This window comes from Protomyctophum parallelum (assembly GCF_964188405.1).
Source record: "Protomyctophum parallelum genome assembly, chromosome: 4".
NCBI classification, from domain to species: Eukaryota; Metazoa; Chordata; class Actinopteri; order Myctophiformes; family Myctophidae; genus Protomyctophum; species Protomyctophum parallelum.
Window position 1 is genome coordinate 45,336,524 of NC_139700.1, and position 16,844 is coordinate 45,353,367.

Sequence of the window (16,844 nt, forward strand, 5' to 3'; positions counted from 1 at the left end):
TGATGATTGAAATTCTTTATTTGGAATACCCCTTGAGATACAATAAAATCCAGATAATATATGTACAGTCTAATAATATTAAATAAGTGGATATGAATTAATTAATTGTTACTGCAGCAGAACCATTAAGAGGATTCACAAACACTATTTGTCTTCCACAACACAAACTGCGACCCACCCCTAAAATTATTCCAAACAGTCTTCATAAATAGCACACAAGCCCTGCACACACTTTTCTTTATTTATTTTTATTACGTTGCAATGTAATTTCAATTTGTTTCGACTTTAGAATACAGTGATTTCTGTACAGGACTGGTCAATGCCTGACAACAAATTAGTATATTGGCAAAGCAAGCAAACAATATATAAGAATGTACAGACACAGTATGTATTTTGTAACACATTTTATTGCATCCATACTTACAACATAAATTATGTCACCAGAAAAATATGTAAAAATGTGATTTTGTGCTAATTTCTTCCCTGTCACAGACAATGTCTAATTTAAAAGGTAAAACAAACCCCAATAAGAAAATCCATTAACAAGTTAAACAAAATCGATCTATACACATTTTATTAAAACAAATGTTAATGCTAAATAGTGAACAAACCCCACATTCTTTCCCAGGTTAAAACATGCTAAATGATAATGGCTGATGCTTCATTCACTATAGACAATGCATTCAAATGCAGATATTAAACGTGTTAATGGTTACTGGTTGTCTGACAGATCACCTGTTAATGATTGACATTATGGATGAACTGAGACCATTTTACACCTCTTTGACTCTGTTGAGTTTCAACAGAACTACAGAAATAGGTCTATCATCACATGGAACTTTTTATTATCCTTTGTGAAATGTTAATGGTGTTGTAAGGGATATGTTTTGTTAAAATAGCTCTAGTAATCATTGATAGGCTATATTGTTTGTTCAGTAACAGATGTCTCCATACCTACTTCACTAACATAATTATTATGATTTCTTAATGTGAAATGTGATAATTATACAATTGATCAACAGTATTATGTAGGAGGAAAGGCCTGGTTTTATTTGAAAAAATGCTCACGTGTGCTTAAAACAGAGACAATTATTATATACAAAAACGTGTTAATTCCTTCAATCTCAGTTGGAATGCAGACAAATCTGTAATGACAACCAGAGAACTGGCCATTTGAACACTACTGTATACTGGCTGAGGATGGGAGAAAAACCTTATTTTCTGTGTCACTAATCATACATAACAACATTCACTTAGTTGTGCCACAATGTCTAATATAAAATGTATATTAAAAAGTGTCATATACAGTAGGCCTACTGGTCTATAAAATAAATACATATAATAAGGTGTATGGTCAAAATGGGAATTAAAAGACATGTATGTTAGTTAGTTAGTTAGTTATTTATAAAACATTGGGTCCAAACAATAATTAAAAACCCGTGAATCAAAAAACTTTAAAAGATTCAAATATATAATACACAATCCCTATCTATTCTATTGCTCCACACGTGACAATCAATACCCTCATGTCCATATTTCACTCTGATATCTTGTGTGATGGGACACACCAGTATGTGCTGTTCGTTTTGTATACCAGTCTCACATTGGCAAAACCGCTGTTCAGGTAGTTCTTCTTATCAACTAGTGGATTTACTCTGGTGTGCTTAATGCCCTAGCAGAGGCATGCTATATTTCCCCCTGTGGGACAATCGTTTTGGTTTTATGTCACTTTAGGCCCCACTACAGTATAGCTGTATTACTGCATTATAATGTATTGACGTACCGTAGGCTATACTATCAGCATATAGGGTCACAGTCTGTCTCTCTCTCTCTCTCTCTCTCTCTCTCTCTCCCATTCAGTTGAACATCGGCTGTGAGTCAGAGTTCAGTAACACGTTTTATTGCATCCAACAATTACAACATATGTCAAAAGAAACAATATGTCTAATTTAAAAGGTAAAAAAAAATTCCAATGAGAAAATCCATTAACAAGTTAAACAAAGTTGATCTATACATACAGCTGTATGGTCACAAAAAATATATATATACCAAAGGCTTTTTCCACACACATCACAATCATTTGGGTTTCTCTTCAGTGTGAGTTTTCTGGTGTTTTTTGAGGCTGTCCATTCGAGAGAAATGTTGTCCACACTGATTACACCCATAGGGTTTCTCTCCAGTATGAATTATCTGGTGTTTTTTAAGGTTGCTCAAATTAGAGAAGTGTTGTAGACACTGATCACATCCATAGGGTTTCTCTCCAGTGTGAATTATCTGGTGTGTTTTAAGGCTTACCATGTGGGAGAAGTGTTGTCCACACGTACCATACTATCAGCATATAGGGTCACAGTCTCTCTCTAGGTAAAAGGTAAAAAAAAAAGTCCAATGAGAAAATCCATTAACAAGTTAAACAAAGTTGATCTATACAGCTGTATGGTCACAAAATATATATATATACCAAAGCCTTTTTCCTCACACATCACAATCATTTGGGTTTCTTTTCAGTGTGAGTTTTCTGGTGTTTTCTAAGGGTGGACTTGTCATAGAAGTGATGGCCACACTGATCACATCCATAGGGTTTCTCTCCAGTGTGAATGCTCTGGTGTCTTTTGAGGCTGTCCATTAAAAAGTAAAAAAGTCCAATAAGAAAATCCATTAAAAAGTTAAACAAAATCGATCTATACAATAAAAAAAACATGAATCTAAAAACTTTGTTTAATATATATAAAAACATATATATATATATATACCAAAGGCTTTTTCCACACAATCATTTGGGTTTCTCTTCAGTGTGAGTTTTCTGGTGTTTTTTTAGGCTGTCCATTCGAGAGAAATGTTGTCTACACAGATCACAACCATAGGGTTTCTCGCCAGTGTGAATTTTCTGGTGTGTTTTAAGGTTTGCCATTTGAGAGAAGTGTTGTCCACACTGATCACATCCATAGGGTTTCTCGCCAGTGTGAATTTTCTGGTGGGTTTTAAGGTTGTCAATTCGAGAGAAGTGTTGTCCACACTGATCACATCCATAGGGTTTCTCTCCAGTGTGAATTCTCTGGTGGCTTTTAAGGCTGGACATTTGAGAGAAGTGTTGTCCACACTGATCACATCCATAGGGTTTCTCTCCAGTGTGAATTCTCTTGTGTGTTTTAAGGTGTCCCATTGTAGAAAAGTGTTGTCCACACTGATCACATCCATAGGGTTTCTCTCCAGTGTGAATTCTCTGGTGTTTTTTCAGGTTGGACTTGACAGAGAAGTGTTGTCCACACTGATCACATCCATAGGGTTTCTCTCCAGTGTGAATTCTCTGGTGTGTTTTAAGGTGTCCCATTGTAGAAAAGTGTTGTCCACACTGATCACATCCATAGGGTTTCTCTCCAGTGTGAATTCTCTGGTGTGTTTTAAGGTTTACCATGTGGGAGAAGTGTTGTCCACACTGATCACATCCATAGGGTTTCTCTCCAGTGTGAATTTTCTGGTGTTTTTTCAGGTGTGCCATTCGAGAGAAGTGTTTCCCACACTGATCACATCCATAGGGTTTCTCGCCAGTGTGAATCTTCTGGTGGCTTTTAAGGCTGGACATTTGAGAGAAGTGTTGTCCACACTGATCACATCCATAGGGTTTCTCTCCAGTGTGAATTGTCTGGTGTGTTTTAAGGGTGTTCATTTGAGAGAAGTGTTGTCCACACTGATCACATCCATAGGGTTTCTCTCCGGTGTGAATTTTCTGGTGCCTTTTAAGGTGTGCCATTTGAGAGAAGTGTTGTCCACACTGATCACATCCATATGGCTTCTCTCCAGTGTGAATTCTCTGGTGTGTTTTAAGGTGTCCCATTGTAGAAAAGTGTTGTCCACACTGATCACATCCATATGGCTTCTCTCCAGTGTGAATTCTCTGGTGTGTTTTAAGTCTAGACATTGTAAGGAAGCGTTTCCCACACTGATCACAGCAGTGGCATTTTTTCTTAGCCAAGCTTCTTTGTTCATTCACCTCTGGTAGAACAGGGAAACCAGACTGATGCAATACTGAATTGGAAACAAAAACAAATGAAATGTTATTTAGAGGCATTTCTGGACTTAAATTAGCGTGAAGTTAATGTACCCAATTATCAATTTAGCATCCATTTATAATTTGATTATACAATCGTTTTATATTTTAGGTAGCCAATGCTAAAATAAATCAAAACAAACGACTAGAGAAAAACATCCTTATGGCATGCTGTATATCCATATAGACACATTAAGCAACTTACAGAGGTCTTGGTGATCATTGGGTCCTCCCTGTTGAGCAGAATCGCTTGAGGTGGTGTTGAGAGAGTCCATCTTTGCTTCAAGTCTGGAGTCCACAGTCAGATGTGATCAGAAATGATTGATATCCTGGAGGAGTTGTGGAGAACTGACAACTACAAACTCTTCTTATACTAGAGAGGCTGAGGTGGAACCACTAACTGCTTGGTGTTGATTGGCCAAAGAGGAGAACAATAGAATCATCAGCCACCAATCACAACCTAACAAACTGCTGCATGTCCTCCACCCCTCTCTGACTCCTCCCCCAGGTCGTGCTCTATGCAACATTCTAGAAATAAACTGTGAGATTGCTTTGTAAGCTTCATATTTAATAATATTAATCTATCTACATCCAATATAGAGTATAGATTTATTGGGAATACCCCTTGAGATATAATAAAATCTGGATAATATATGTACAGTCTAAAATTATTGAATAAGTGGATATTAATTAATTAATTGTTACTGCAGCAGAGCCATTAAGAGGATTGCTCCACATTCTTTGAGTAACATAGAACCAGCTCTGTCTTAAGAAACAACAAGAAAAACACTATTTGTCTTCCAAAACACAAACTGCCACCCACCCCTTAAATTATTCCAAACAGTCTTCATAAATAGTACACAAGCCTTCACATCTTGTCTTTCACAGGTATACTACCGCACACTATACTTGTATTTTTTAATTTTATTAAGTTGCAATGTAAGTTCAATTTGTTTCGACTTTAGAAGACAGTGATTTATGTACAGTACTGGTCAATGCCTGACAACAAATTAGTATATTGGCAAAGCGCCCCTCCACAAATGGCTGTAGACACAATATATAAGCATGTACAGACACAGTATGTATTTTGTAACACGTTTTATTGCATCCATACTTACAACATATGTCACCTGAAAAATATGTACAAATGTGATTTTGTGCTAATTTCTTCCCTGTCACAGACAATGTCTAATTTAAAAGGTAAAAGTCCAATAAGAATATCCATTAACAAGTTTAAAAAAAACGATCTATACATACAGCTGTATGGTCACAATATATATATATATATATATATATATATATATATATATATATATATATATATATATATATATATATATATATATATACAAGGATTTCAACACACATCACAATCATTTGAGTTTCTCTTCAGTATGAGTTTTCTGGTGTTTTCTAAGGGTGGACTTGTCATAGAAGTGGTGGCCACACTGATCACATCCATGGGGTTTCTCTCCAGTGTGTTTTAAGGCTTACCATGTGAGAGAAGTGCTGCACTTTATTAAAACAAATGTCAATGCTAAATAGTGAACAAACCCCACATTCTTTCCGAGGTTAAAACATGCTAAATGATTATGGCTGATGCTTCATTCACTATAGACAATGCATTCAAATGCAGATCGTGTTAATGGTCACTGGTTGTCTACCTGTCACCTGTTAATGATCACATTATGGATGAACTGAGACCATTTTACACCTCTTTGACTCTGATGAGTTTCAACAGAACTACAGAAATCGGTCTATCATCACATGGAACTTTTTATTATCCTTTGTGAAATGTTAATAGGGTTGTAAGGGATATGTTTTGTTAAAATAGCTCTAGTAATCATTGATAGGCTATATTGTTTGTTCAGTAACAGAAGTCTCCATACCTACTTCACTAACATCATTATTATGCTTTCATAATGTGAAATGTGATAATAATGCAATTGATCAACATTATTATGGAGGAGGAAAGGCCTGGTTTTATTTAAAAAATGCTCACGTGTGCTACAACAGAGAAAATACATTATACATGTGCTAATTTCTTCAATCTCAGTTGGAATGCAGACAAATCTGTAATGACAACCAGAGAACTGGCTATTTGAACACTACTGTATACTGGCTGAGGATGGGAGAAAAAACTTATTTTCTGTGTCACTAATCGTACATCACAACATTCACTTAGTTGTGCCGTGATGTCTAATATAAAATGTCTATTAAAAAGTGTCATATACAGTACTGGTATATACAATATAAACGATCAAGTGCAATATTAAATATAAATTAGTATATGTGAAATAAATACATATAATAAGGTGCATGGTTAAAATGGGAATTAAAAGAGAGAAACATTTGCAGCAGAAATGAACAGCAGCATAATACAGAATCACAGTCTGTTGTGCAGGTTAGAGAAAACACTTAGCAGCAGATAATATCACACATAGTATAGTTAATTAGTTACTTTATTGACACAAATGTATAAAACATTGGGTCCAAACAATAAAAAACCCACTAATCAAAAAACTTTAAAGGGTACAATACAGCATTCTTTACAACAGGAACATTCTATTGCTCCACAAGTGACTGGCCAGCATGTAGCATATACGCAATAATCTCGTGTCCATATTTCACTCTGATATCTTGTGTGTAGCCTATGTGCTGTTTATTTTGTATACCAGTCTCACATTGGCAAAACCTCTGTTCAGGTGGTTCTTCTTATCAACTAGTCAACTAGTACCAACAAGGTCGACTAGTGGACTAGTCGACTAGTAAATAATGCCCGAGCAGAGGCATGACATATTTCCCCCGGCTTTGGTTTATGTCACTTTAGGCCCCACTACAGTATATCTGTATTACTGCATTATAATCTCTCTCTCTCTCTCTCTCTCTCTCTCTCTCTCTCTCTCTCTCTCTCTCTCTCTCTCTCTCTCTCTCTCCCCTTCAGTTGAACATCGGCTGTGAGTCAGAGTTCAGCTCTTCGGCTCCGGTCTTGCTCCAGTATTCTCACGACGCCGGTCGGACCTGGTCTCTGGTGAGGGAGGGCTGTTACCCAGGATCCCCCGGGGCGGCGGGGGGCTGTCAGGGCAGCGGCCGCGAGCTGCGGGAGCCCACTGTATACAACACGGGAGACTACGAACAGTGGACCCGAGTCACCGTGGTGGTGCCGCGCAACGTAGCTGCCAGGTAGTCAATTTGAATAAGACTGACTTCAGGGAGAATGAGCATGCACAAAGAAAATCCCCTGCTCTCAGTGCTCACTAGTTTGAAAACGCCCCCCTGTGGCTTAATGGCCACACTGCACAGTAAATACATCTAGGGGTGTGGCTAAGAATCTGGGGGTTGGACTAGGGGTGTGGCTGAGAAGAGTTACCTAGAGGTACCCAGGAAAACCTAGAGGGCCCAATTTTTCCTGGAGGAAAAATCGGAACGTATATCATTTGTTCCGTAAAACACAACTCAGCATTGTTGTTTTTGTCGACTATAAAACTAAGACGAAAAATGTCCATCGACTACCTTTTTTCACTGTCGAATAGTAAATGGAAATTAAATGAAAACTAAGCTTTGATGACGAAAACTAAGACTAAATGTATTGACAATTCGTCAACAGATAAAAAACTAGAATAAATGTATAATGAATAAAGGGACTAGTGAGAGATCCAGTATCAGTAATTTTACACTTGGTTGCATACAGCAAGTGTAAGATCAGTCATTACGACGGCATCAAGGCCCGCCAAAATACATTTTAGTCGACTAAATCAACTGTAGATTTAGTCGACTAAAATCATTCCATTCCAGGTGACTAAAATGTGAATAAAACAAAATGAAAACCATTGAAGAGACTATTATGACTAAAACTAAAAATAGAAATGTGCTGCCAAAAACAACACTGTTGCTCTGCAGTAAAAACCCGCCGCTGTTTGTTTTGTCCCCCCTCAGTAAGACCCGGTTCCGGTGGTTCCAGGAGAGCAGTGTCCACAGAGACGCTCCGCCGTTCGCTCTGGACGGCGTTTACATCTCTGAGCCGTGTCCCAACCACTGCGGAGGACACGGAGAGTGCATCAGCGGAGTCTGCTTCTGTGACATGGGATACACAGGTACACGCACGGTCGCACGCACGCAGACAGGCAGACTTTGTGGGTATAAGTTACAGACCCATAAGGGTTCAATTTGGTTCTATAAACTATCAACAAATATAGGTGTTGTTGGTATTCAACAGGCATGAAACGTACACCCTTGCTTCAAGGTTTTTAGCAGGCTACTCTCATGATGGAAGAGCACAGGATTGACGTATGTGTGCATGCGTGTGTTCCAGTGGAGCAGGACAGCTGTGTCCCCTCGGTAGCCACGCCCACAGAGCTGATGGAGGACTTTGAGGGGAAGCTGAGCCCCCTGTGGCAGGCTCTGAGCGGCGGGCAGATCGGCGGGGGGTGTGGCACCATCAGCGAGGGCAAAGCTCTCTACTTCAACAGCCCTGGACGAAGACAAGCCACCACGGTACCCCTGGACACCACTAACACGCGGTAACGATCCCACTCCTGACACCTGTTGCCGTATACACTCACCTCATTGGCCTCGGTTGAGAGTCCCCGGTGATGTTGGATAGTTTTTCATAAACCTTTGGACCGCTACCATGTGTTTTACCGCAGCAGGCATGTGTTTTACCTGAAACATTATGTTTGACCCCAGAAACCACCTGTTTTACCCTAGAAAACATTATGTTTGACCCCAGAAACCACCTGTTTTGTATCGTCATATTTTAACTTTTCATGGTTTTTTCTCATAAATAAATGCCCCACTTCATCGTACTACAGTGTACTAAAAGTAGCAAATTATGTAGCACAACATGGCATTTTTTGAGCTTTTTGGGGCAATTCTGACACGTTTTGGACATACTGAATCCATCCGTTCCATTCGACATTGACAATATTCATACTGTGATCCTATACAGGCTGGTTCAGTTCTACATCCGTATCGGCAGCAAGAGTCTGGGTCCCACCTGCACCAGGCCTCGCTCACGCAACGAAGGTTAGAAGCATCTCTGCTGCCTCCTTTTGGCCATTTATTGACACTGCAGGCTGAATAGCACGCATTGACCCGACCAATGCTGGCCACCAAAACCTGATCACCATGAGTGCTTTAAAAATATATATATATATATTACACATTACATTTTCATGTTAAAATCAGTAGATTGGGCCCAGGCCGTAGCGTAACGGTCTGGGCACCGGACTGGTAATCCAGTCGCAGTGTGCCGCGGGTTCGACTCCCGGACCCGACACGGCCTTTACTGCATGTCATCCCCCCATCTCTCTCCCGTTTCCTGTCAGCCTACTGTCTGTCCCTTCAAAAATCAATAAAAGGCGTAAGCCGCAAAAATATCTTAAAAAAAAAAAAAAAAATCAGTAGATTGGTTGATTATTATTATTATTATTATTATACTTTTTTACGTTGCTAGATTAAAATTGTGAAGCAGCAAGCTTGTAAATTAGCGCTTTCATTAAGTGGCTATAATGGTTTTAAAATGTCTCCTTTCTAGTGGAGTTATAACTGTACAATATTTGTCCTTGAAATGCAGCGGAAAGAAAATACGTATATTATAATACGTATTATAATGACTAATTATAGCCATAATACGTAAATATTAAAAAGAAATATATACACTCATGTGTGTCTTGTGCCACTAGGTGTCATTGTTCAGTTCTCCAGCAACAACGGTGTCCAGTGGCACTTCCTCAGGGAGCTGGACTTCGGCTCCTTCCTGGAGCCCCAGGTGGTCACCATAGAGCTGCCCCCGACCGCCAAGACCCCCTACACTGTGTTCAGATGGTGGCAACCGCAGCAGGGTGTGTGCACGCACGCACACACGCACGACACGGCACGCTCGCACGCACCAGTGTTGTTTTTGGCAGCACATTTTAGTCTTTAACCCATTCTGACCTAAGATCAGATTCTAAAAAGCTATGTTTCTACGTCAGTCGTTCTTTAATTTTTTTTAAATAGCAGACCTACAAGCTTGTAGATATGCTATTTTTCAATAGCTAAAGCATAGCATGATGCTAACGCCAAAAGGGGTTCCCACAACAAAATGGGTTAAATATCATAAGATTTTAGTCCACTAAATCTACAGTTGATAGAGTCTACTGAAGTGTATTTTGGCGGGCCTTGATGCCGTCGTGATGGCGTAATTTTACACTTGAAAATAGCCAATCTAAAAGCTCACAACGCGTCGCAGCACAGCGCGTCGTGGTAGGTCTGCTATTTTCAGCATGCAACCAACTGTAAAATGACTTGTCCACTATCTCACAAATCTCTTGTCCTGCACTAGTCCCTTCCTAACATCTTGGTGTAGTTTCTATCTGTTGACGAAATTGTCAGTAGGCTATATTTAGTCTGAGTTTTAGTCATTTTTTTTGTTTCCATTTAGTTTTCGTCAGTGAAAAATGGTAGTCGACGAAATAATTTCGTCTTAGTTTTAGGGCCGATTCATACTCCTATTTTACCGCTGTTTCGGCGCTGTAGTGCCGAAATGATTTCGGCTCGTCAGAAATTTTCAGTAGCACCGAAGAGCCGACTTTAGGACTGTACCCGCCCCCCCGAACCTCAAATGACGTCAAATTGTAGGCTCTACAGAGCCCAATGACGTCACATTGTAGGCTCTACAGCGCCGAACCGATTTTTATTCGGCTCTAAAATAGGAGTATGAATCGGCCCTAAGTCGACAAAAACAACACTGGCACTCACGCACGCACAACAATTAACGGTTAATATCACACATTGACCGTAACCTTATTGTGTCAATAATGCTATAAGTCTTACAACTAAGTCTTACAACTTTACGAAAATGCCCTGCGAGTTTAATTAAAGTTGTTTAGAATTGCATGACAAACATATTTATTCAGTCTCACCAACCACCCATTATGTCATTATTATGCTTCATTAACAGTTAAACTATGATTCTTGCTTTTACATGTACCTAATCTAACTCTCTCTCCTCTCTCCGTGCAGGTAAACATTCAGCTCAGTGGGGGCTGGACGAGGTGTTCGTAGGGATGAATGACAGCTCCAGGTCGGGCTTCTACGATAAGTTTGACGGGTCACATCCTCTCAGAAGCAACTGGTACCGCGTGCAGGGAGGAGAGGTGGCCGTGGACTGTCTGTCCCTGGACACTGCGCTGACCTTCCATTCTGAGGCCATAGACAGTAAGACACACGAACAAAACATCACGCACATAAGCATGCACGCACCTGAGACCTATGTGCAGAGGGTGTAACATCATCATCATACCCGGAAGTTATGCGGGAACGCCTACTGAGTGGCAAAAAACTACTTCCTGGCCTTGGCAGCCCATTCACAACCAAACAGAAAAGTCATATTTGATTACATTAACGACATTAAACTCACTTTGCCACTCGATTTGTCAATCACTTCATGCATCCGCATGCCCTCTTTTTTTCCCTCTCTAGCTGGTGTGGGTTCAGGTTATCTGATCCCAGGTCTGTTTATCGTTATGTGTAAACCCCAAAATGGATTCGAGAAGACCCATACTGAGTTTGGGAGCCTGCAAAATAGACAGTGAGCGAGCGCTAAATTATTAGATAGATAGCAGCTTTAATACTCCTATCATGCTCTAGTAATAGTTTGGTATGAAGAATGTAAAATGAAGCCGTTCTTGTTCACAGTAGATGTCCATACTTAAAGGAAGTGAAAGACATGTGTTGTGATGAGCTTTCTGTAATGAACACACAACTTAGGATCTGTAGCTGTCAACCCTTTATTTGTAAAAGAAGAAATTGGGACAGTGTTTTTTTACAGAGTAAATATTCTACATTCTACATGTTACCTTGCATTCTATGAAGACAACATACTACAGAGAATCTACACAAATAATGAAACTAAGTGATTGAAATACACTATATACTGACACCACGCTAGACAGGAACGCCCACAAATGTCACATCCGGTTTTAGCCCAGGGTAAGAATTTTCTATGCAACTTGGTCCAATCCTTAATCACATACGGACAAACATCTATGCCGATAATATCTAACTTGCGGAGGTAGCGTGCCTTGTCCACGGGAAACAGATCTTTCAACGTATGGCATTGCAAATACGTTTGATAATCGCTACTCTGCGCAATATTGTTTTGAAATGCTTCAAATTGCATTGCAGTGAACGAGAGCAAATCACAACTTCCCCTGGGGGTGGGCCATAGTGGGCGGAGTCGCTCTGAATACACGCCGTGGTGTCAGTCTATATACACAATATGTTAGTCCAAACAACACATGTCAACACACAGAGCAATGTGGGCAAACACTGCTTCTCATATTGTTATCAGTGTCAGCAGCACATTTTACAAGTTGACAATCTATTCAAAAAAATAAATGTATAGTTTAATGTATCTAGCTTTAGATTGCAATTTTACAAACTGTACACGTAAAGGTTTTGATCACCACAATCACTTTTGGCGTCTTTATTTTTCTTCCCCCCTTTATCTTCAATATATTCTCAGCCAATCAAATCCTCACTATGGGATGATCAGCCAATCACAAGCCAATGTTTGTGTTCACACAAACCTGGGAAGCTGGGCATAGGAAGGGATAGCGCCCCTCAAAAAAGCACTAATCATTTAACAGCTTTGTTCCTCTTTGTGAGTCTTCATGTGTGTTTTTAGATTATCCTTTCGACTAAAGCCTGTGCCACAAACTATACACGTAAAGGGCTTTTCCCCTGTATGAGTCCTCATGTGTACTTTTAGACTACCCTTTTGACTAAAGCCTGTGCCACAAACTGTACACGTAAAGGGCTTTTCCCCTGTATGAGTCCTCATGTGTAATTTTAGATTAGTCTTTGAACTACAGCCCTTGCCACAAACTGTACAGGTAAAGGGGTTTTCCCCTGTGTGAGTCAACATGTGTACTTTTAGACTACGCCTTTGAGTAAAGCCACTGTGACACACTGTACAAACAAATGGCTTTCCCCCTGAATGAATTATTGTGTGCCTCTTCAGATCTTCCTTGCGATTAAACATTTTACCACAATCTGTACACATAAAGGGTTTTTCCTCTGTATGAGTGATCATATGAATTTTTAGAGTATCCTTTCTTTGACAGCCCTTTCCGCAGACTGTACAAACAAATGGCCTTTCCCCTGAATGAATCATTGTGTGCGTCTTCAGATTGTCCTTGCGATTAAACATTTTACCACAATCTGCACAACTAAAACATTTCTTACCTATTTGACTCCTCGTGGAGTGACCTTGTTTTGGTGGTTTGAGGTCATGGAGCAGCTTGTTGCTCAAAGACAAACTATTTCCTCCTATGTGTTGTGTATTGTGCAATTGCTGTGTGGTTAAACCTGATTGGTCATCCGTGGTCTCATCCCACTCATCACTGTCTTCAGTGATGTCAGATTCAGAACTGTGTGAAGAGATGAGCTGATGAGCACTAGTTGGTTGTGATGTTCCACAGTCCTCTACATCAGCTTGTGTTTCCATGTGTTTAGATGAGGTGCTGGCTACAGGTTCTGTTTGTATGTTTTCATCATATTCATGTTTCACTGATAGTAATGTCTCTGTTGATCCACCATCCTCTACTGATCTTTGAAGTAGCTCATCCTGTTCCTCCATCTGTGGAGATGATGGCTCCTCTTTGATCAGACTGGAGGTTCTCTCCTCCTGTTCATATTTAATCTGTGGACACTCTGGTTCCTCTTTGATCAGACTGGAGGTTCTCTCCTCCTGTTCCTCTTTAATCTGTAGAGACCCTGGTTCTTCTTTGACCAGACTGTATGTTCTCTCCTGCTGCTCAGGGAATACCTCCTCTTTACACACAAGGAGGTGTAGACGGAAGATACAGAATAGAAACACATTATTACACAAAACTTCTGCTGTTAGTTCCATATCTGTCCCAATGTTGTTTTGATTCCAGTGTGATGTGTCACACAAATTATTGTTTCTTACCTCACCAATGCTTATTTTCTAAAACAAGCCACTCCTTGTTTCTCAAATATGATTTATCATTAGCTACAACCTGTTGCTATCAGATATATCCACAGAGAATGTTTTTGAATGCTAGTTTAACCCTAACATGAATGGATTGATGCAGTTGGAAGAGTTACCGTGTTAAAACATGTTCAAGACTTTAACAGTTAACTTAGTAAAGGTTAAGGTAGTAAAGCTTTTTACCAACCTGCTCTGTGTAGTTTGACGATTGGTTGTAAAACCATATCCAGTAGACTGCGTTGGCGGTCAGTTTCTTGCTTGATTTGGAAAGCTTCATCCTCATACTCTGTTAGAATTCTTCCAACAATCCCAAATATCTCTTCAGCCGCAGCAGATAGTCTCTGGTTGACCAAGGACTTCAATGTTTGTAGTAAAGCCATAACTCAAAACTTTTCCACATAAACTTATACTAGATGTTTTTTTAAAGAGCAAAAATCTTATAAAATGAAAGGAGAGGTTCAGCTCTTAACAACTAGCAGAGATTAAAGTGACTCTAAGCAGAACAAACTCTTGTTAAATACTAACAGAGGACCAATCAGAGTCAGGGGGTGTGACACAACAATAGAACAAAGCTGGCCAATCACTGCTCCCAACAACAAGGCAACTCAATATGTGTTATATCAAACATTAAGCAAATTAAACATAAAATGACAATCAGAGTTAGTGAAAAAATAAAGATAAATTAAAAGTTTTCTATTCTACCCTGGATTTGAACCTTATTGCCTATTAAAAAGCACATTCAGGGCACAGAGCGAAGAAAATAATAGCAAAAACAATAAACAGTTTAATTTGTCAGTGTCAGTGTACAACATTATTTACCATCTCAATGAAAGGCAGCGACAAACATGCATGTAACACTGTTACAATAGTCAAGCCTACTGAAGATTAATACATGGACACGTTTTTCTAGCACTTATTTGGACATAAATCATTTAACTTTGATGGTGCTAATGTGGCTGCTTGGAGTTCTGAGTCCATGACTAAGTCAAGGTTTGAAGCTGAGCGCTGGACTTTTCATCCACCATCCTTCCTTCCAAAACAATTACTTCAGTTTTGTATTTTTGTCACTGTATTGTTTACAGTACAAGATGCACATACACATGTCTAGTGATGATCTTTCTGTAATGAACACACAAAGGTTATGTAGCTGTCAACCCTTTATTTAAAAAAGGAGAAATTACGGACAGTGTTTTTTTTTACAATTGCAATTGCATTCAATGAATGTATGACAATATACTACGGATAATCTAAACAAATAATCAAACTACGTGATTGAATACACTATGACCATGTGTGTGTGCAGTGGGTGTTGTGAATTTAGGAATGCTTAAAGATGGAGTGCCGTGATTTTTTTCCACACTTAAACATGATCATCAGGTGTATTTAGGTGTATATGAGGTATAATTTTTTCAAAAAAGTGTACAGTATTTGTTAAAATGATGGTTTTATGTGGACACACCCACCAGTTCATTAGGTATGCGTGAGTTTAATCATAGCACCACCCACCTAATCCAGTCCCTCCGCCTCCTCCTTTAAGACCACCCACTTGTCCTAGTCCCTCCCCCTCCTTATAAAAGGACAGCCCATGGCTCTGCCCTTTTGTTTACAAAATGGCAAATTGGTGTCTGTAATGTAACAAAAACTCATGTTTTTGTGAATGTTAGAAGTGAACACTTCCCATATTTCTGAGATATCGTATAGGCACCATTATGCACTTATACTGCCACCATCCATGTATAGGCATATAATCCATGCATCCATACCATATCAGATCTGTTTTTTCTGATTTTTTATAATCATTTATTTATTTCCTCCAATTATATTGACCCTATTGTCAATCAGCTCAGCTCATCATCCAATTCGATCATAGTTTAACAGCAGAAACAATTAGTTTGATAGATCATTTAGCCTACAATATATTGTAGGCTATTGATTTCCTCCAGCTAAGCACCCTGGCATTAAAACTGTCCTTTATCTGACTGCATTGAGTTTCAGCAAAAGTCGCCAGATTTAAAGAAACAAGCGGCCAGGTCCACAAAAATAAGTCACAGAAATTGCCGTGAATATTTATGAAAACGTTTCAACAACACCAATCCTTTTAACAACATATTAATCTGAGGGTCCTTCACATGAACCATTGGTCAAGTCAACCACATCTCCCCTGAAAGTTACTTATATGAAAACAAGCCCAAGTCGCTTGTAATAGCCAGACATGGCAACTGGCAACATGACTTCCAGCGCGACACAACATACTTCTAATTCTTGACTTTACAGCCTCGTATAAGTATTAGGACCTACATACATATTGACTACAACAGCCAACAAGAATGCACACTGTGACACTACACTCTGTATCAAAGCCCGACCACTGTGATTATAAAAGAAACAACCTACTCCTTGAGAACAACAAGAGCAACTATACAGCAGAGCAGGTAGGCTATAAGACTGGTTTGTTGTGGTTTCCTCGATTAATCCTGAGCACCCGACGTGAACATTTACTTGCTTCCAATCTAACGAAAAACAGTCTGCTCTGCTGTGAACTGGTAATGTGTGAAATGACTGTTTGAAAATCTGCCACACAGTTAGACACACACAGAGCAGCAAAAGCAAACTGGCTGCGCTGTTCAGTTCACACGTGTGTATGTGGCAGGCAGCTCCGCCCACAGAGGTTGTCGTATTTAAAAAATATGTATAGAGGGGGAGGTGCGTGTTTGCGTGCAATATTTTTACGTCACACTATCCGTGTTTACTTCATTGGCCCATTTGACCGTCAAGGTTTCAGCCTCCAGGAAGAAACCC

At 39.5% G+C, this 16,844-nt stretch overlaps 1 protein-coding gene across 1 annotated transcript in view; it reads left to right on the plus strand.

The window, feature by feature from the left end:
- The window catches only part of reln (reelin), a 146,760-nt gene that overhangs the window by 67,100 nt on the left and 62,816 nt on the right, over nt 1-16,844 (plus strand). The window contains exons 25-30 of the mRNA XM_083762828.1: nt 6,990-7,228; nt 7,982-8,139; nt 8,358-8,565; nt 8,994-9,070; nt 9,730-9,888; nt 11,051-11,245. Coding sequence (XP_083618954.1) covers nt 6,990-7,228; nt 7,982-8,139; nt 8,358-8,565; nt 8,994-9,070; nt 9,730-9,888; nt 11,051-11,245 — 1,036 coding nt within the window. The remainder of the gene's footprint in view (nt 1-6,989; nt 7,229-7,981; nt 8,140-8,357; nt 8,566-8,993; nt 9,071-9,729; nt 9,889-11,050; nt 11,246-16,844) is intronic.